Raw genomic sequence first — 22,900 nt, 5'->3', positions numbered from 1 at the left:
CGGATAAACTAGAATTAAGCCAGGCGTACAGAGTTTCTTCCAGGCATCGCATCGGTGGTACGGATTCGAGACACATCATGTCAATGCTTAGTTATTTTTAGATGTGAATGTTAAAGTTGTCAATCGGGACTTGGCGGGGCAGGTGAAGTAGAGTCCACCTGTTTCTTTGAACTCAGTATTTGAAGGGATAGTGTGGTCAGACCCATGCTCAGCAAAAATCAGTGTTCTTAAAAGACAAAAACATGTTGTCTAAGGTGTGGCGTATTTTTTAATGTGGGGTCTGGTGCTTTGAAACGATGGTTGACAGTAGGGGGGGGGGGGGAGATAAAAAAAAAGGTCAAATAAACGTGACGTCCTTAATAGATGAACCCCCGCGAAACCTGCAGTTATCCCAGGAAAGCCGATAGTCTTATTTATATTAATTTATAGGCCTATTATACAACTCTACACTATTTTTACAAGCTTTTACTTAGATCACAGCGTCTGTTGATTTGTGGAGTTTTATTTTGTAATGGTGAGCCATCTACGCTTGGGTCAAAAGCGGGCTTTCAGAAAAAAGTAAAAGATTTAGCTCCTCATTCAAGGGGAATCCATTGCATGATTCACAAGTATGCCCTAGCCAGACTGCACTTAATTTGATAATAAGTCGTAAATGCGTTTAAATTTTGAGCCCTATACACCCGTCTGACATGAATTCTGATCACGGAAGTTCTGCTTTTCTACATTACAGTATGCTGGATATCAAAAAGAAATGTTGTAAACCGTGTTTTAAATTGAAAGATGAAATCAAGTTGACCTTGGAAGTGCAAGGGAAACAAGACCTTTTGCTATAGACTACTTTAAGGAGAGTAGTTGCAGACAGAATAGCATACCCAGCTGATATATTCGAACAGCAGAATATATGCTTCATGGGATGTTCTTTCCCGAATATCTCTTTTCGTGATATTCTACGGGACATTTTTATCAAAGCTGCAAAACTAGCGAAGAAAGATAAATCTTGGAAATATTGCCATGTTTGAGAAACTCGGCAGCCTGGTACTAGTAGATCAGAGGCGTAGCGAGGGGGGGGGGGACATATGTCCCAGGGCGCCGACCTTAGGGGGCGCCAAAATGGGTTGGAAAAATCAATTGAAAGCTTGAGGGGGAGGGGTGCAAATCGAAATCTTGAGGGGGGTGCAAATCGAAAATTTGTCCCCGGGCGCCGGTAAGGGTCGCTATGCCTCTGTAGTAGATGAATCTGAATGTGAGATTAATAAAAATTTGAAACAGGACATTTATGGGCATCTTGAATCTCTTGAAAATGAACTACGGCGTTATTTCCCTGAGCTGAATGAAGAAGAATCTGCATTGACATGTAACCCATTCTCTGCTTCCCTCAGAGGCGTAGCGACCTGGGGGCAGGGGGTACATATGTCCCCGGGCGCCGACCCTAGGGGCGCCAAAATAAGCTCATTTTAGCTGCTATTTTGAATTATAAATATAAAAAAATATAGGGGGGGGGGCGCCAAATCGAAAGTTTGTCCCCGGGAGGGGTCGCTACGCCTCTGGCTTCCCTCGGTGTTGCCAGTATTTCCAATGAATTACAAGATGTATTCTTGGATTTGTGAAATGATCCCGCGGCACGTGACATCGATATTGCCTTTCGAGTTTTAGTTCATTTTGTGTCTACATCTTTGCGAGAGTGGATTTTCAACACTTCTGTAATTAAAAACAAAACAAAGACAAAAATTAAATGTTGTAACTGGCATGAGGTTGGCGTAAACAAAATCTCATCGGCGAATTTTGAGGCTAGTTAATATATAATAAAATGCACTTACAACCTACACATAAAACGGTTATAAAGAAATTCAGTTAAAATTATAATTAGAAAATCTTATTTTGGTTTTTATTAATTTTCTTACTAATTTCGACTGCTTAATTCTATGGGGATCGTGTATCACTTTTTATAAAAAGGGGTCGCCACTTGAAAAAGTTTGGGAACCTGTGATCTAGAAGCTAGTTAATGTTATTAGTTAGAGTAGATCTAGATTTAGATACTAGACTAGATCTAGTAATTGCCTAGATCTACTAGTAACTAGTGTTGCGATTAATAATAGGCCAAATATTTTTCATATTTATTTATTCACGTTTAGAATTTAGCCTAATTTAGGCCTAATTAATTAATGAATAGCCTGCTTGTAAGCAGAGCAACAAACACAAACAGCATTTTGTTTACATCAGGATTTATTTTGCGAAATTATTTTTTCATTTAATCTCCTTGGTCACATGATGATACAAAATGGCAGCTTCAATGAAAATTGTTTTGTTTTTATTCAAAATCCTGTCTATCTACAGTTTTAACGTATTATACGTCAAATCAGGTTATAACTCATCCGTTTCAAAATAGATTTAGATCTAGATCTAGATCTGGCACTTGACAAAAGCAAAATAGTATTTCATATTTAATTAATATTATTAGGTCTATTATTTTTTAAGAAAGAAGATCTAGGTCAGGACTGCACTGACTACTAAGATCTAGTATCTAGTACTATTAACTACTATTACTAGTACTACTCCTAGAATCTAGATCTAGATATTATCTAGTAGATAATATTATCTAGAACTAGAATCTAGTAGTTGACGTTAGAAGTTTATAGTTTATGAGCCGACCCACAGTGTATCACATGCCGCTATTTACTTAGGCTAGTTGTTTTATTTTCTTAATTTTCTACTTTTTAGTAACTCATAATTTGTCAATTTGACAGTACCAATGCTGCCACTGAATATATTTGCTTTAAAACACTATCAGTAGCTCGTTAAGGACCCGCCTTCCTTTCCCCAACCCCTTACCCCCCCCCCCCCCCCGTGAAAGCAGCCTCCTCTTAGTTACCTCCTCTAATTTTAAAATCGTTTCAAACTAAATTATCTGCCCCTGATAGTCGTCACTAAACCCGGCTCTACGATTTTAAACATTTTGCGTGAACCACAGCTCACCAGACCATGTAGGGGTGGGGGCTGCTCCGTGTTGGGGTGGGGGTTGCTAGGCGCACTTACAGCTTGGTGTTTTCTATTGTCTCCAAGAAGAGAATTATATATATAGATTGTTTGTTTTTTTTAATATAATTTTCAACAGTGAATAATCTTAGTTTTGTTCAGGTTTCGTCCATAAATGAGTTGACTTGCAATAAGGGGTAGGTGGATGTGTGGGAGCTTGAGGTTCAGGAAGTGTGATGACTCATTTTTCCACTTTAAAAAGTAATGATAGAAATTGAATTTTAGCCATTGTTTTGCATTTTTGCCATTATTTTGCATTTTTTAACAACTTTTTCATAAAGTGCAATAAAATGTATTCTATCAATATACTGGTCTCAGTTAATATTTTAGAAAGAAATCATTGTTTTAAAAACAACAAAAAGTCATAATTTTGAGTGGGATATTGGGACGGAGACATGATATCATTTTAAAGTTGGATTGTGGATCTGGTTTTTTTAGGACAGGGAAGGTAAAAAATCCTTTTTAAAAGTGTGACATCATTTATGGATAACTCCTAATCCCACTTAATATTATAAGACTTGACTATTAGTATTAGTCAAGTATCTGATAATTTGGAATACTAGGGTAACATTAACATAATGTGTGTGTACAATATGTTATGAAACATTTATATTTTATTGTGATGATGAATTGATAAATATTTTCTCCAGATGTTCCTTGTGCTCCACTATACATTAGACCACAGTATATGGTATGTGTTTGTAACAGCACCTATTGTGACACTGCTCCATCAGCCGAAAAAGTTCCGAAAGGACAGTTCCTAGTCATAACCACTTCTCAAAGTGGACTTCGATTTCAGAAACAGATTTTACAGAGTAGTAGCGTCCCAAAAACAAATGGTAGGCCTAAATTTTTTGCTTATATATGTTATCTATATGTTTGAGTTGGATTTGTATTCTTCGGTGATTTCACTTCATAGTCTGCATAAGATTTTTAGCCAACTGTCATCATGCTAAAAGTCTACAAAAGAACACATAATCTAACATAATGCTTTCTTTTAATTATCTTATTTATTTCTTTTTATTACAGTAACTTATTCCATCAAGCTAAATGTAACCAGACAAACAATTCTTGGATTTGGAGGAGCATTTACTGATGCTGCTGGAATAAACATAGCAGCTTTGCCTGATGCAGCCCAGGAACTACTTATAAACTCATATTACTCCAACAATGGTAACCTTTTTATACCAGTTATATTATGGTTTTGAAATGCATGACCACAGTTTTAAAATATATAATTCTCTTTTGCAAATTGTAATACTTAACTTGATAATATTAAACATAATTGAAGTATAAAAATCTGCTGTAAAGAAAGAGGAATTTATTTGAAAAATGTTTTAAACTTTACTTAAAATACCACTGTTGTTTTTTAGGCCTTGAGTACACAATTGGAAGAGTGCCTATGGCCAGTTGTGATTTTTCAACACATCCTTACTCATACGATGATGTTCCTGGGGATTTAAATTTAACTAAGTTTTCCTTGGCACCAGAAGACATTAAATATAAGGTTTTATAAATTCTCAAAACGTATTAAATGTTTTTTTTTACACAAATTTGTTAATTTCAGTTTGCTTAATTTTTTAAACAATTAAATATATATATTATTAAGTTGTAAAATTAAACATTAATTTAGAATTATAATCCATAACTAAATTTTGTAATCCCAAATTGTAGATTCCGTACATTCAAAAAGCTATCAAAGCTGCGCCTGTTCCTATAAAGCTGTTTGCTAGCCCCTGGAGTGCACCAGCCTGGATGAAAACAAACAATAACATGACTGGCAAAGGGAGTTTGATTGGACAACCTGGGGGCCCCTATTACAAGGCCTGGGCTAATTACTTTGTCAAGTAAGACAGCTACTTCTTTAAAAAGTAGAATAACTGGTACTCGTAAATTGTATTGATCAATTTTACTTCACTTGCGGAAAATTAATGTTTGTGTTAAAGCATTGAAAAGAGTATGTTTTTGTGTGTACAGTATTAACTTTTTAAAAGATTTTTAACAAGAAAACATTCCACCTTCAATCCTCAGCTTTTCCTAAACTAACCTTGAAAAGAATAATTTCAATGTACTATTAAAGGTTTCTCCAAGAGTATGAAAAGAATTCTATCCAATTTTGGGGGATCACTGCCCAGAATGAACCATCTGATGGATTGGAGTTCAAATTCCCATTCCAAGCAATGGGCTTTACGCCTGAACAACAGCGGGATTTCATTAAGATGGACCTTGGCCCCGCTTTACATTCTGCTGGTTATGGCAATATTAGTCTTATGATTTTAGATGATGTTCGAATTTTCATCATCACATGGGCCAAAATAGTAGGTTGACTTGTTAGTTTTTGTTCTATTCTAGTCCTGTTTAACTTATTAATCTATATATATTTTAATATAATTATATCTATTTTATTCACTTTTTAAAGTGTAAGGCAGCGGTTTCCTAACTTTTTGTCACTTCACCTCCACCTTAGTAACCAAAAAATATTAGCACCTCACCTAAATCCTACTTTCACTACACTTACACAGTAAGTTCTTTTAATCTTAGTTGTTGGGGCGCGGGGATTTTTCCACACTGCCACCCCGGCAACTCAACGACATGCTGATTGAAAGCCTTGTGTTTATATAAGTCACACTCTGTTATAGTGAAGTAGAACAACCTTTGGAGACTGACCAGGAGCCCCTGGTTACACTACTGAATGGTTGCACCGTGTCCTTAGTGTAGGCTGCTCTTTAAAATGAATGTAGGTGTCATAGTACTCTTACGTCTTTTGCAGTTTGACAGTTGAATTAAACAGTACCATTTACCAACTGTGTAGGACACTCAATTTTTTCAACTATTGAGATAGTTTCATTTCCCAGAAGTTACTTAGGGGTCGTCCATAAATGACGTCACACTCGTAGGGGTGAGGGGGTCTGTAATTTTGTGACTATGTGTGATGAGGGGGAGGGGGGGGGGGGTTCAGATGGTGTGACGTCACACTTTTACATTATAAAAAAGCTATGTTAGAAAACGAATTTTAGACGTTATTTCGCATTTTAGAAAACTGTTTTAATAAATTGCATTAGGAATTGATTTAAATATTCTATTTTGACAGAGTTCAGACAAGATTTTTGAAAAACATCGATGTTTTAAGAAAAATTCAACTGCAATTTTGAGGGGGGGGGGGGTTGTAGGCTGAAGTGTGACGTCATTTTAGGGGGGTCTGGCTTTTTGTGATGATGTGTGGGGGAGGTAAAAATCGTCCAAAAAAGTGTGACGTCATTTATGGATGACCCCTTAACTGTATTTCTAGTTTCTCAGTAACCTGCAGATTTTAAAAAAAATGTATATTACCTTTTTATCAAATAGCATATTCTAAGAAATGTTCACCTCTTTCTGCTTCCTAAAAAAGCAAGAGTTTTTGTCACAATGCTTACTCCATTGATAGTTTCACTGCAGCCCTAGCTTAAAGTGGGACTATAATAATGAAAAGTTATGTAATGTTACTAAATTTTAAATAAAATCTTTTAAAAATATGGCAAGAGATAAAATTATAGTTATATTTTTTTTTAAATTATAGTTAAGTTTGAGAAACACAGATGTAGTGAATGTAGAACACCATTTTAAAAAGCCTTTCACAAGTCTTCAAATTAGGTATTCAATACCGCTAATGTTTTCCTATTTTGTCTAGAATCAAAATGATAACCCTCAAATCTATAAGTATTAAAAATAGATGAAAAGTTATATATGCTTTTCAATACCCATGTTTGGTAAAATAATAAACTTTCAATATTATTTTTTTTAATTACCATTTGAAATGAAAATATTTTAAGGACATTATTATTGACATAGTTATTGACTCTCTCCCTTGATTATTTTGATTTTTAAAAAGGGGAAGTAATTTACACATTGGTAATCCATGTTAATTTCATTTTTCTAAATGTTTTTTTTTTCTCAAAATAATCTTTGTGGCACTTAGAGGGTTCTATATTTTAAAATCTACCTTGTTTCTATTGCGTGACACTTGTTTCAGACATTGAGCTACCAACTAAAATATTTCTTAATGCCTTTTTTTTCTCTTACCCATGGTAGACAGTAAGACATTAGCTTAGGTCAATAACCCCCTCCCCAGTAGGTTAGAGTAGAGATAGGTTTAATGATAGGGATATGGTAATTACTTAGGGGATAATTGACATGGGGTAAATAATGAACCAGGGGTAATTGCTAAAATGAGGGTTAATTGACAGGAGGTGGTTACGATCTAGACCTGTATGAAACATGCATCTAGATTACCATCTTTAACAACATCTGGTACACAATCTTTGGTTATAGAAATTTTTTTAAAGTTTGTAACTTTGTAACAAATTCGTCACAATAATATTGAAATCAACCCCTCCAAATCAGCAAAGAAATCACAATTGAATATCCACAGAAAAACTTAACTATTGTGTTGTAACAATTTACTTATATCTGTATATTTTTAAGTTGTTCAATACTGTCTCTAAAGTTTCCCTTTCAAACCTGACGATCTATGGGGCAATTGAAGTAGAGTTCACTTGTTTCTGTGACCTCAGCATATGAAGAGATAGTGTGGTCAGCACTATGCCTTTACTTTCCCTAACATGAGTTAGGTACCCATCAGAGTTGGGTGGACTCATTGATGGTCTACTGACTTGAACCCGGATTTGAACTCGAGACTTATGGGTTAGCAGTCCAGCTCTCTACCGCTAGACCACTCCGTCCCATACTACTGTCTCTACTAGCATTATAATGCATCCCACCAAAAGATGGATGCCTCTCAATTTTGAAACTGCTGGTTTAAGATGTGTTTAGTGTATAGATTTTTTTTTAAATGTGGGTTTGTATTTCTTTTACTACTCTGACTTATTTTATTAGACATTTGTGAAAGCAGCTGTTAAATTTATCTATTATCTCACAACACAATTACATTAATAAAAATTCTAAACACAATAACTGACAGTAAGAACAAGATGATTTTAGCTATTTCTATCAGATATAGAAATTTTAAAAATTAAATAAATTGAAATTTTTAAAATTAATGTTGAGGTATTCTTATCTTGTCTTCTGATAGGTCCTGTCTGATCCTGAGGCAAGCAGATACATTTCTGGTGTGGCCACCCACTGGTATTTAGATGCTGTCCTTCCTTACAGTCTCCTGACAGATGCTCACAATCTCTTTCCTGACAAATTCTTGTTTGCAACTGAGGCCTGCGAGGGTTCAATGCCCTGGCAGGTGAAGGTTGATCTTGGGGCATGGGACAGGGCAGCCAGCTATGCCCATGATATTATCTCAGTAAGTATTTAAAATGATGCCTATGTTGAGGTTAGTTTTTTAAGGAGCTTATGGCAGAGCTGCCAGCTATGCCCATGATATTATCTCAGTAGTAAGTATTTAAAATAATGGGTTTTAGCTTAATTTTTAGCTGCCAGCTATGTTCCTGATATTATCTCAGTAAGTATTTAAGGGGACCCCCTTTAATGTATTTGATAATTTTTTTTAAAATAACGCTTTTTCCATTAATATTGAAATAAACTATTCAGTATCTTAGGAGCACATTTTTTTTCACTAATTACTGCTAACTTTAAATTAAAATATGTTTAAATTTTTTTATTTTAAAATGATGTTCATGTTGGGATTAGTTTAATAATATGTAGCTTGGGGGAGAGATGCCAGCCTCTGCAGATAGTGTATAATGATTGTGCACACCCCTCTGATTTCTAAATAAGTGGTTGACTTTTGTATCAAAATGTCCTCCATTTTAGGATTTAAATAACTGGGTCACTGGATGGACGGACTGGAATCTTGCATTAGACATGCAGGGTGGACCAAACTGGGTGGCCAACAATGTTGACAGTCCCATAATTGTTAATTCAGCAAAGAAAGAATTTTACAAGCAACCGATGTTTTACATATTAGGACATTTTAGGTAGGTATTCAGTTATTTTATTCTCAGATTTGCTAATGAACTCTCTCTCTTATTGCAAGTGTATAGTTTTGTTTGAAATTTTCTGACACATTTCTTGTTTTGAATCTATAAACCTAAAATTTTATCTTATGTTTACAAATTGGTATTTTATGGTCCAGTATACTTGATCTTTTATTTAGTCTTATGAAACAGGGATTTTATTATTTTACATAACAAGAACAAAAATATATGTAACTACTTTGACAGTAAATGTTATGCCTATATTTTTCTAGCAAATATATTGTACCAGGCTCTGTATGGTTGGGTACTAAACCAATGAAGGAAAATCCTCTGATAGAAATAACATCCTTTCTTAGACCAGACAAATCATTGGCAGTCACGGTGTTAAACTTGTAAGTCATTGTATTATTGTTAATTGACATAAATTAAATTATTTATTTTTTATTTATTTAGATCATTTTTAAATAGTTTATGTGACCCATTATATCAAATACATATTATTTATTTATTTTAAATCAAATCGCCATAGAAAATAATTCCTTTGTGTTTGCAGGGGATTTGATGCTGTAAACTTGGACCTGACTGATGGTATTTCAGGGTTTATGCCCATCTCAGTACCAGGACATTCCATTCAGACTGTCATTTGGTGGCTTTAAGCTCCATTGTATTTAGTGAGGGGAGGGGGGGGGGGTGTTACATGTTTTTGGGGTGCTGTGACTGTGTTCAATGCTAAAATGTGAAGTTGACATTACCAATTTGTGGAAAGGTGTGGTCTAATGTTAGTGCCCAAAGGTCTCAAGATCAGATCTCCGTTTGGACTTGTGGCTGTAGGAAGTCCTTGAGTCCATCCAGCTCTGATGGGTACCTGACGTACATGTAGAAAGGAAATGCAGCTAGACATAGTGCTGACCACACCGTCCTTTCATATGCTAAGATCAAGAAAAAAGTACTTTTCCTGCACAATGGATTTCTAAGTCTAAAGAGGAACTCTATTTACATTACTAATTTGTTTTAATTGTTAGCTTTGCCCCAGCAACACTCATGTCTATATTTTTACAAACACAATTTAAAAAAAACACCAACAGCATTTTGCCCTTCTGGGTGAGAACAACCTACACAATTTTTTTACATGTTCGTTCACTTTCATTCTCCGTCAGATGTTAACCCATGCGCAGTTCTAGACATTCCATTAAAACAACATGTTTCATTTGCTCAGTATTCAAAGCATTATGTCCCACTACCCAACTAGTCCACCCTCTCCCCCACTACAATGTATAAATAAAAAAAACAATGAACTGATGCTGCTAAATATTTACCTCAAGAGGGAAGTATGAAAGACTTTTGGATGATTGATAAGAAGGAAGATTGGGATATCTGCCTCTCCAATTACATAAGAGAGTCATGAAAGATCAAGCACGACCTGTAGATGATTTTAATATATTTATTATAAGGTATGAAAGACTGATATAATAAAATGTAATAATATTCTCAATGTTTTTCTTCTGTGTTCTGAGAGTATAAATTTTGGTGATTTTGTTATAATCATACTTGAGCAATGTTTACATATTTTGTAAATTGTGAAACTGTTTGAATTTTTAATTTGATCAATAAATTATTTTAAAATTTAAAAATATAATTTAACAATGTTATATTTTTGAAATTGTGACACTGTCTGAATTTTTAAATTTTGATTAATAATTTATTTATTTCAAAACCATGCTGATGATTATGATTATAAAAAAATGATAAATAAAAAATGATAAGTAATGTATATAGTTTACAAATTATTGGGACAGTGTGGTATAGTGGTCGAATGTGTGTATACTCACCATCGTTCGCCCTAGATTCGATGATGAGTGTCAGATTTATGTTTAATCTAAACAAGCCATTACATTTACTTATTATACTAAAATTAGTAGTCCCCTGCTTAAACAGGTTTTGTTTAGTAGTGTTAGTGAGTGGAGGGGGGGGGGCGAAGTGAGAAGGAGATCTAGAACGAAAATAGTTAACCCAGTGGCGTCACTTGGTCGGGTAACACGATATCACCCCCCCCCCCCCCCCGCCCCGCCCCTTTTTTTTTCCTCGCATAAACAATTTCGTGTCGCTCCCATCTCGGGTAGTGTCAAATCGTGTCTAATGTTTATAATAAACTTTAATAAGCTATTAAAATAACTGAGAAAAAACGTAGACTTTCACAATAAAATTAGCTATATTTCGCTTCGCCGTCACCCCCTGGGGTGGTGTCACCCAGCGCATTCTGCACCGCCCGCCCCACCTTGTGATGCAACGGATTTAAATTAACCTATTGAAATTCGCTGTCCTACTCTAAACATCTTGACATAGTTCAGATTTCGGCGACATTTTTTTCCCCCGCAAAATAAATATGCTGCATTATGCTAGAAACCAGAGTTTCTTCCAGGCATCTCTTCGGGGGGGGGGGGGGGGGGGAACAGAGCCTTCCCCCCCCCCCCCACCCCCCCGAAAAAAGTCTACCGCCCCCGATCGAAATGAGATTTATATAATTTACGTAGAAAATATATACTTCTAACAGTGTCCGCCCCCACCCCCCGAAGAAAGTCTACCCCCTTCCCCCCCCCCCCTTCCGAAAATTTCAAGTACCCCCCCCCCCCCCCTCGGAGAAAAAAAGTCTGGAAGAAACACTGCTAGAAACATTTTAGTAGGCGCCTATAAGTCTTAGTGTAGCCGAATAAGCGTACACACACACACGTTCAAACGTGTAGGCCTATACAGCTTACACATCAACATATTGGTCTTCAATGTAACATCAATTGACAAACGTCTTAGTTATCTTTGAACTTTCAGATAACAGATAAACTTTTTTTTTTATGAACCACCCGATGTTCAGTATTTTTAAAAATGATAAACAAAATGTTAGTTACACTAGGGAGAGTAGACGCTAATATGTCTCGGGCTTCACAAATATTGCTGTTGTTTTCTTTACTGGTAATCAGTTTGACGCGTTCTTCACAAGGTATTTTAAGTTGTTTTTTATTTTATTTCAGTTAAGTATTAAGAAAAAAATTTAGCTTAATAAATAGGCTTACATCACATGCAAATTCCATCTCGTTCGGGGGGCGGTAGACTTTCTTCTGGGGGCGGGGGAAGACCCCCCCCCCCCCCCGAAGAGATGCCTGGAAGAAACTCTGAATTTGACTCACATCTAAGAGTCTGCCTCACTCGAGGGAAAATAAAGACACCTGGACATAAATCTATATTACTAACCACATTGCCGTCGTGTGTGATGAGGTCGTAGAAACAGATTACTACTCTACTACATTGACCAATAGGTGTTATAGTTAACTCAGTGGCGTCGCTAGGTCGGGTGTAACCCTGTGGGGCACTACGTGGTGTCACCCCCTTAAGAAACAAAGAATATATATATATATATATATATATATATATATATATATATATATATATATATATATATATATATATATATATATATATGTGTGTGTGTGTGTGTGTGTGCGTGTCGGCCTACAAAGGCCTATAATTTAAATATAAGGCACATACGAGGACATGTATGTTTATAAGCTTTAATCTCTGTAGATTTAATAGTAATGCTGTTTTTCTAGACTATAGTCTGTTAATAATACAGTTGGGTGTAGCATTGTTTTCTTTATTGTTAGCACGTTTACGTCATGGTATCACCCCCCCCCCCCCCCCCTTTGTAATAATTGTCGATTTGTATTTAAAACAGTATTTAACTTTAATTAATCACTAATGGATCTGACAAAAAGTAATTTTCTTCGGTACATTTTGCAATTTATCTATAGATAGATCTATAATACCGACCAGTGGACATAGATCTATAATACTGACCACTAGACATAGATCTATAATACCGACCAGTGGACATAGATCTATAATACCGACCACTAGACATAGATCTATAATACTGACCAGTGGACATAGATCTATAATACTGACCAGTGGACATAGATCTATATAAGTGACCAGTGGACATAGATCTATACAAGTGACCAGTGGACATAGATCTATAATACCGACCAGTGGACATATATCTATAATAGTGACCAGTGGACATAGATCTATAATACTGACCAGTGGACATAGATCTATAATACTGACCAGTGGACATAGATCTATAATAGTGACCAGTGGACATAGATCTATAATACTGACCAGTGGACATAGATCTATAAAACTGACCAGTGGACATAGATCTATAATACTGACCAGTGGACATAGATCTATAATACTGACCAGTGGACATAGATCTATAAAACTGACCAGTGGACATAGATCTATAATACTGACCAGTGGACATAGATCTATAATACTGACCAGTGGACATATATCTATAATACTGACCAGTGGACATAGATCTATAAAACTGACCAGTGGACATAGATCTATAATACTGACCAGTGGACATAGATCTATAATACTGACCAGTGGACATATATCTATAATACTGACCAGTGGACATAGATCTATAATACTGACCAGTGGACGTAGATCTATAATACTGACCAGTGGACATAGATCTATAATACTGACCAGTGGACGTAGATCTATAATACTGACCAGTGGACGTAGATCTATAATACTGATCAGTGGACATAGATCTATAATACTGACCAGTGGACATAGATCTATAATACTGACCAGTGGACATAGATCTATAATACTGACCAGTGGACATAGATCTATAATATTGACCACATTACCTCTGTGTGTGATGAGGTCGTAGAAACAGATTCACTCTACTACTCCACTACATTGACCGCCAGGTGTTATAGTTATAGTAAAACTTAACTTATTAACACAAAACGTAGATGTACCCTGTGCCCCCTACACCGTGAAGGCAGGATACATTGTGTGTGTCTGCAACAGCACCTACTGTGATACAGTGCCGTCTGCCGACCCCGTACCCAAAGGCCAGTACATTGTGTACACAACGTCCAAAGATGGGCAGCGATTTGATAAACAGGTCTACTCACGCGTTCCAACAAACAGCTCACACAAAGGTACGTGCTCTCTGTGTTTATTATGTTAATCAATATCCCAACCCTGCGGCTAAAATCAATTTAGAAACACCGTGTTAATGTATTGTTGAATAGATTGTTTGAATGTATTGTTGAATAGATCGTTTTAATGTATTGTTGCATTGATCGTTTTAATGTATTGTTGCATTGATCGTTTTAATGTATTGTTGCATAGATCGTGTTAATGTATTGTTGAATAGATCGTGTTAATGTTTTGTTGAATAGATCGTTTTAATGTATTGTTGCATTGATCGTTTTAATGTATTGTTGATGAATAGATCGTTTTAATGTAGGTCTATTGTTGCGTAATTCGTTTTAATGTATTGTTGCATTGATCGTTTTAATGTATTGTTGCATTGATCGTTTTAATGTATTGTTGATGAATAGATCGTTTTAATGTAGGTCTATTGTTGCGTAATTCGTTTTAATGTATTGTTGCATAGATCGTGTTAATGTGGACCTATTGTTGCATAGATCATGTTAATGTATTGTTGCATTGATCATTTTAATGTATTGTTATAGATCGTTTTAATGTATTGTTGCATAGGCGAGGAATTATTTTCAGATATATAACTCCCCAGTATATATAATTTTTTGTCATAAATACGCCCGCACCTAGGGTTTCTTTCAGATATTTTTCTCCGGATCGGGTTGGGGGGGGGGGGGGGAGGCACTGGATAAAGGGTTAGTGCATGTTTTCTCTAAGACTGGGAGGTGGACCGATGTGTTCCAGTGGAGCGGGGGGGTGGGGTGGGGGACAAATATACTGTATTACATCATTGTTTAATAAGGTTACACGTATCACACTCTTGATGCATGACTTTCTTTTAATGTTAATTTCTGCTAGTTACTTCCCATTTTAGTATTTTAAATGTTCAAGGGATAAAACCTAAAAGTTCTAAACAAAATCTCAATGAAATACAAATACTTTTAACAATCACACAATAAATACGCAAGTTTATGCTTATTATTTTACAAAATATATGTTTATTAGATAAAAGTTATGTAAAATTTGTTTCATTTATATGTTTTATAAATATGAGGCTTTTTACCCAACTGTAGTCCAAAAAGAAAACTATTAGCTAAGTAAAGAAAGATTCAGTACATATTTAAGCTGTTTACATTTACATCACTTTAACGGCAATAGTTATTACCGTGCTCTCGTTCTACAATTTAAAAAAATAATTAAATAAAAAAGAAATAAAAATTCTACAAAATGAACTGATTAATGCTGAGACATGAGATAGAATTTAAAAGGTAATTCCCGGATACTCGTTTCCATAATATTTAATTGTTTACATTGCTTTACATTTAGAAGCGTGCCGTTGTTTTCAAGCCCCTGAAACAAAGCTTAAAAAACCTGTATAATAATAAGCTATTTACTAAATTAAAAAAAAAAACTAAAAGGGGAGATAACAAGATTAAAAAATATCGATGCTCGATGAGCTAGTGACGACTGCATTTTCTCAGCTTAATTTCCCCCCCCCCCCCCCCCCCCCCGATGCAGGATGACAATATGATTGGAAAACATCGATGGTAGGTTGTCTCTACTAGGAAAGAGAAGTTGGTTAGGCATAATTTGACCACACGATCCTATCAAATGTTTCAAAAAAAATTTGACGCGGTTTAGACCTACTTATATTGTCACAATGACCTTTAGTTATGACAAAAGCATTTGCCTACTTATGCATTACTTTCTGTTAATGTTAATTTTTGCTATTTACTTCCCATTTTAGTATTTTAAATGTTTAAGGGATAAAACCTTAGTTCTCAAAAATCTCTATAAAATACAAATACTTTTACCAATTATAAAATAAATACGCAGGCCGTTGCTTATTATTTTACAAACTATATGTTCACTAGATACAATTTATGTAAAATTTGTTTCATTTCTTTTTATATGTCTAATAAATTACCTAACCCTGACTGGTTTTGTACTTCAGTCTACACGTCACATACTGTTCTTGATACAACAAGACATTAATTAAAATAAATGACCTAACCCTAACTGGTTTTGTACTTCAGTCTACAAGCTGAGGACCGCTGACACACGGCAGACCATCATAGGGTTTGGTGGGGCCTTCACCGACGCCGCGGGTATAAACATCGCCAGTTTACCCCAGCCAGCTCAAGACAATCTGATCAACTCGTACTACTCTAAAGAAGGTAATGGTGTAGGGCACGGTTTGATGCCAGGGTTTCTTTCATACATCTTTTTTATGAAATTTTCAAGAGGGGGGGGGGGGGGCGGACTTAAATTTCCGGGGGTGGGATGGTCAGAAACTGGTAAAATTATATTTATTATATTTTGTTCAGCTGGAGGTGAAAGAGCTTCGTGGGGCGCAGTACCCCCCCCCCCCCCTCAAGTCGTGAGATGCCTGACAGAAACTGGAGTTGGGTTTCCGGGCTCGAGTCTATAGGGCGTCTCTGAGTCGACCCAGCTCTAGTGTAGACCTGATTCAGGTTAGGGAAAACCAAGGCGGTTAGGCAAAGTGCTGACTACACTATCCCTCCGTATGTCGAGGTGATTGAAACAGATAAGCCCTACTTCATCTGCTTCATGTGTCATGGGCACAAGAGGGAAAAGATGATGTAAACGGCAGGTATAATGATCGTGCGTTGTAGATGTATCACTATAGGAGCGCGTTAAACGCACGCGTTAGCTAACCTGAAAGTAACAAGTTTGGTATCCGAACACGAGACCCTTACGACACCAAACCGAGCCGTTCACACCCAACCCCGATCACTGATTTGCAAAAACCATGTTTTTAATGGTTTGTAACATGGGAGACAAAGATTCACGAGACTTCATTATTTGCCAGTCTGCATGGCTAATGAGCCGGTAATGACCTATCCGAGAGAGACCCAGGTGTACCAACCGCCATTCCTAGACCTAAACTAACTATAAACCTTTGTTTACTTTGACTATTATGTGCTTAGACGTGTTGAGAATCAAAATATAAAAAAAATATTTCATTTAGAAGTTATATTTGATTACCAAAATATAAAAAGACGAGCCGGCCCGCGGCATAACATACGCCGCTATTTAGTTGTTTCTAATTTTCAATAATTCATAATTTGTGAATTCGACAGTACCAACGCTGACACTGAAAATATTTCTTTAAAACACTATAAGTAGCTCGTTAAGGACCATAACCCCCCCCCCCCCCTTCCTTCCCTCCCCCCCCCTCCTACGTTTAAAATCGTTGGCTCTGCTTGTAAACATTTATAGTGAACACAGCTCACTAAAACCATGTAGGGGTGGGGAGGTAGGGAGAGCGTTTGCAGCTTGTTTTCTAACGGCTCGAAGAAGAGAATTATATATATAGATATTTCATTTAGAAGTATTGCATTTAGAACTTCTACTTGATTATGAAAAATATAAATTACGATTTAATTTAGAAGTTATATTTGATTCTCAAAATACAAAATGCTATTTTATTTAGAACTTCGACTTGATTAACATATATTTATTTTCGGATAAACTTTTGAGCAAACTGCGTTCGTGCTAGTGCCTTTCAGGCATTTGTTGTTAACCAATCCCCCCCCCCCCTTACCATTATTATCACCAACCCAAAACCGACTTATCAAAGCACACAACCTAGTTAAAAGAGCCCATGCTAAAATGGACCAGTGTTTCTTCCAGACTTTTTTTTTCGGGGGGGGGGGGGCGGACACTAGTAAAAGTATATGTTTACTATATAAATTCCATCTCGTTCGGGGGGGGGGGGGGGGGCGGTAGAAGAGATGCCTGAAAGAAACTCTGAAATGGACCCTAAACCCCTCCTCCAGGCATTGAGTACACAGTTGGCAGGGTGCCAATGGCCAGTTGTGATTTCTCCACCCACGCCTACTCTTATGACGATGTTCCCGGAGACCTCAGCCTTGACCATTTCTCACTGGCACCTGAAGATTTGAACTATAAAGTGAGTTGGTTTTATTTTTCTTCGAACATTATCAATATTTTCGTTCTGAGTTCATGATTTTACACTATGCTTATACTTCTTAGCAATTGTATTTTGGAATGTTTACCCTATCTAGGGCATTACCGTACACAACAATCTTTTCCTTGTTCTCTTGTTACTCTACACCATAGTTCCATTAATAACACATTATTTTACAGCCATTGACCTTATTTTTTAAACAACCTAGCAATATCAATAATGTCATGTGTATTAAACTAGTGTGGGTAATCTAGATGCAGGTGTACGTTTATTGAATTATATTAGCAAGGGGACATATGTACCCCCCCTCCCCCCCCTCCCTTCGCTACGCCTCTGCTTAAAATGCATTTCATGGAAAATAGAAGGATCAAGAGAAAAAAATAGAGACAGAAATTTCTGGCTCAGAGAATTTGAAAAACACCTGAAAATTATTGGAAAGAGTTGGAGAGAACTGGAAAATATAGCAAAGGACAAGAAAAGTACAAAAGGATTGTCGTAAATAGTTTATGTTCCACTGCCGTTTGTACAAGAACAAAAAATTGCAGAGAGGATGGGAGGGAGGGTATGGAGAAGTATCTATGTAGATAAAGTATATGAATTTTCATCTCCCACATAATTATGATTTTCTAAAAAAAAAGATCCCTTTATTCAAGCTGTCGTGTAAATAAAACCCAAACAAACAAACAAACCTGTTTCATCCAAATAGATTCCTTATATACAAGCCGCCATGAAAGTTAGCACGCGCCCATTGAAACTTTTTGGAAGCCCTTGGAGCGCCCCAGCCTGGATGAAAACCAACAACAAGATGACAGGGATGGGATTTCTCAAAGGATTCCCTGGGGGTGAATATTACAAAGCCTGGGGGAATTACTTTGTCAAGTAAGTTTTATAGACCTGGATATAAATTTTGTCCAGTCCAGTTCACCTCCCCCCTCCTCCTCCCCCCCCCCTCCCCCCCCCCCCCCCCCGGAAGCCGACGTGGCTCGTTAGCTGGGGACAGCAACCCATCTAGGAAAGGAAACTCCAAAATCAAAAACTGCTGCCTTGTAATTTTGTTCTTGGATTGACAAAGACTATGGAAGCAAACCCAGAAACAAAAAGCAGGCTGAAGTTGGAGTTAATCGGCCATAATATACATATCATGTGGACACGTACTACTTAATTGTTGGAGAAACCCTCCAAAATAATACAATTAAGAGCGAAGAAGAAGAGAAACTCTATGCAAATAAAGCCAGTATATTGCCGTAGAGTATTTCATATTAATTTTAATCTAATTTCATTATTTTATACCAAGTCAAATTATCTATGATCGTTATCGTTAATTTTGCACCAGCAATGTTTTCTAGTTTCAAATTACTTTTACTCTAATTGCATTATTTATATCATGTTATCTTTGATCTTTACCGTTAATTTTGTACAAGCAATGCTTTTTTTTTTTTTTTAAAAAAAAAAAGGTTTTTAGACGAGTATTCCAAACACAACATCAGTTTCTGGGGGCTTACAGCAGAAAACGAGCCCACAAATGGCTTCGTCGTGGGCTTCCCATTCCAGTGTATGGGCTTTACACCTGAGACCCAGATGGACTTCATTAAACAGGACCTTGGTCCAGCACTACACCAAGCTGGTTATGGCAATGTCAAGCTCATGATCTTGGATGACCAGAGGCCTTTTGCTGAGTTATGGGCGAGAACTGTGAGTAGAATGAACTTAGTTATCGGCCTTGGTTTTTAAACGAAGTGGGGGCAACTTTTTAAAACATTGATTCATAAATGAATTAAAATGTTAAATTGTTTTGAGAATATTAGATAGCAAACCTGCATAATTTTAGATATTAATCCATATCTATGTTGTGGTTGTAGTTTGGCTTAAATAGTTATTCAGATTTGAAATTTAAAAAAAATTAAAAATAAAGATGAGAAATCATGGACTAGCCATACCAAGATGTTTATAATAGGACTAGCCTAAAAAATACTTTAATCCCCAACTGTTTAACATCATTATCATTAGCAGAAATTGTTCGATCCAGATGGTTTGATCCTTCAATAAGGGTTATGGTTATACATACAAATATTTATTTAAAATAAAATATAGTTTATGTGATGTGAAGGGGTAGGAGATGATCCAAAATAAATAAATACATTAAAATAAAACTTTCTAGAGAGGAGACAAGGTATTTGTTTTAAAAAGGTAGGCAACACAAGGTTTTTTTTTAAAGGGAGGCAACAATGTTATTATTTTTTTTTATTTTTAAAAGGGAGGTGCATTAAATTTTATTGGTAACTGTTGTTGCAAGGTAATATTTGATATTCAATTACATGTTTCTACACTTATTTCTTGTTATGCACCAACACAGGTATTGTCCGATAAAGAGGCGAGCCCCTATGTTTCTGGTATTGCACTCCACTGGTACAAGGACACTGCCAGCATCAACATCCTAGACAGGATACATCAACTGTTCCCAGACAAATTTCTCTTTGCCACAGAGGCTTGCGAGGGTTCTTTCTCCTGGGAGAAGGAAAAAGTGGACCTGGGATCATGGGATAGGGCAGCCAGTTATGCATCTGATATCATTTCTGTAAGACTTGCTTAACAGAATTTATGGTTCAAGTACTAAACATACTTAGTGGTAAAATGTCCCTGAGTCCAACCACCTCTGATGGTTACCTAACTTATGTTAGGAAAAGTAAAGGCGACTGGGCATAGTGTTGACCACACTATCCCTTCATATGCTGAGGTCAAAGAAACAGGTGAACTCTACTTCACTTGCCCCATGGCATTTTTTACTTTACAACGGTGTTACAATTCTATGATAACAAAATATAATACATTATTTAATATAATATAACCTTAAGACATAACGAATTAGAGAATAATTGTACTAACATTTAATCAGATTTTGAATTTTACATTTCAATTGCATATTTTAATATCATATCAGTAATCTTGTTTAAAGACAAATACAAAATTATAGAATTAAAAAAAAGCTTTCCTCACAAATACAATATGTACATGTAGCAATGCTAATGTATAAAAACATGTCATGCTGATTATACTAGTTTTGGCATTACCTGTAATCATCAGCAGTAAAAACAAAACCACAAGGGTACTAAATCATAGGTAGCTTTGCTATGTATAATGTTTATTAACACTTTGTTATTACTTTCCGAACATTAACAATAATAAAAATACAGGATTAAAACTTTTGATGTAGATTTATTCATTACCACTTAAAAAAATCAGAGCACATAATTTCACATGCTTTGTTGCGTACAATTCACATTTTATATTACTTTACATTCCACTCAGGGCGGTCACATAAAATTCTATTAAAAGGTGTTCAGTTTACAAAACACAAAAGTGATTTTTGTACTAGGGCAATAAAAATTGCTAGGCAAGAAGGAATTGATAAAATAATCTGCATGACTGAGGGAATAGAGTAAGAAAAAAGTAGTTCCTGACAGTATGGGTTAAATAATCCCACCCAGGGCTGGATGAAATGATTAGATGGGCCATTAGATTTACAGTTTTAGGTACAGAAATATGTGTAAACTCTACTAGGTCCTGAACAAATAGGACATTAGATCTACACTGTAATGTGTCGGTAAACTAAACTCGGACTTATAATTACACTAATGTTTTGGTTGAAGAAAACTGTAGACTCTACTAGCACCTGAATCATTTAAGGGAAAAAATTTTGATTGGCAGTTAGATATATTGTGAATTCTGTAAACTCAGATTTTAGCTGCAATCTCTCTGTAAACTCTATTAGGATCTGAACCACTGGGTGACTGGCTGGACTGATTGGAACCTGGCACTCAACCAACAGGGTGGACCAAACTGGGTGTCCAACTTTGTCGACAGTCCTGTCATCGTCAATGCAAAAGATGGCCTATTCTACAAACAGCCTATGTTTTACGTCATGGGACATTTTAGGTAGGTGGCCGTTTAATTTTTAAATTGGTGATAGAAGGTCTAGCTGTATGCAGTCCTGTCATGATCAAGGATAAAATTTAAACTCACATTTGCATTTGGACCCATTTGTGAGTTGGAGGCTTTGATTCAAAAACTGATAATTGATTGTAATCAGAATATACAAGTGCTACTTTTTTCATCAAAGTAAAGATTGTCTTATTTCATCATGCAGTAAATTTGTAGTTCCTGGATCCGTGTCTTTGGGCACCGAAGCAGAGGTAAATGACACGCTGATCGAGGTTACAGCATTCCGCAGGCCTGATAACTCTTATGCCACCATCATCCACAATAAGTGAGTAAAATTTAAATATATGCAAAAATTATTAGATTTGTTAAATAATTTTTTTTTAAAATTTGCAGTTATGTCCTTTTGGTCCTAAACAATATCAAGAAATTTTTTCAAAATATTTGAAAAACAATTATCTTACATTATCCTTTGCTCTATTTTGTATTAAAATGATCTAGGGGCAGCGAGAAGACAGCAGTGTTTTTGTCAGATGGCAGTGGAGGATACTTGTCAGTGACAAGCCCGGGGTTTTCAATACAAACAGTCATTTGGTGGTAATAGCTTATAAACAATAAAACAAATCAATGCATATATTCTCTTTTAAAACATAATTAACTAAGTACACTTTAAAAAATTGTTTTGTTACATCATTGCCTCATAACAGTTTGCAACAATACATACAGCAGGAAGTTATTTTTTTACATATTGTAAATGCAGGTAAATCAACAAAGTTAACAAGTTTGAATTTATCTGATGATTTGATAAGTGTTTCACTAATAGGCCCATATTTTAACACTCTATGCACAATGTACATTTCAATACAAAATAAGAATCAACAATGTCTTGTAGGTTTTAATTGTTAAAATTAATTCTTGAGTTCGAACCCGAGTTCAAGTCAGTAGAACGTCACTAAGTTCACCCAGCTTTGACGGGTATCTAACTCACATTGGGGAAAATAGAAAGTGGCTGTGCATAGTGCTGACC

General features: G+C 35.9%; 2 protein-coding genes across 2 annotated transcripts; both read left to right on the top strand.

Annotated features, from left to right (window-relative positions):
* The first annotated feature begins 2,262 nt into the window (after positions 1-2,262).
* LOC131927682 (lysosomal acid glucosylceramidase) lies at positions 2,263-10,182 on the top strand. Its single transcript, XM_059283444.1, has 10 exons — positions 2,263-2,360; positions 3,684-3,872; positions 4,063-4,206; positions 4,407-4,540; positions 4,708-4,880; positions 5,114-5,351; positions 8,102-8,323; positions 8,794-8,957; positions 9,230-9,349; positions 9,511-10,182. The coding sequence occupies exons 1-10, from the start codon at positions 2,279-2,281 to the stop codon at positions 9,611-9,613; spliced, it is 1,569 nt and encodes a 522-aa protein (XP_059139427.1). The 5' UTR covers positions 2,263-2,278; the 3' UTR covers positions 9,614-10,182.
* Positions 10,183-11,820: 1,638 nt separating this feature from the next.
* Positions 11,821-22,739, top strand: LOC131927683 (lysosomal acid glucosylceramidase). Its single transcript, XM_059283445.1, has 10 exons — positions 11,821-11,949; positions 13,784-13,975; positions 16,019-16,159; positions 17,786-17,919; positions 18,644-18,816; positions 19,392-19,629; positions 20,291-20,512; positions 21,707-21,870; positions 22,082-22,201; positions 22,375-22,739. The coding sequence occupies exons 1-10, from the start codon at positions 11,835-11,837 to the stop codon at positions 22,472-22,474; spliced, it is 1,599 nt and encodes a 532-aa protein (XP_059139428.1). The 5' UTR covers positions 11,821-11,834; the 3' UTR covers positions 22,475-22,739.
* Positions 22,740-22,900: the final 161 nt, after the last annotated feature.

The sequence above is a fragment of the Physella acuta genome, unplaced genomic scaffold (assembly GCF_028476545.2).
Source record: "Physella acuta isolate Inbredline_101_S28 unplaced genomic scaffold, ASM2847654v3 ptg001428l, whole genome shotgun sequence".
Lineage (NCBI taxonomy): Eukaryota > Metazoa > Mollusca > Gastropoda > Physidae > Physella > Physella acuta.
This window is presented reverse-complemented; position numbering and strand designations above follow the sequence as displayed.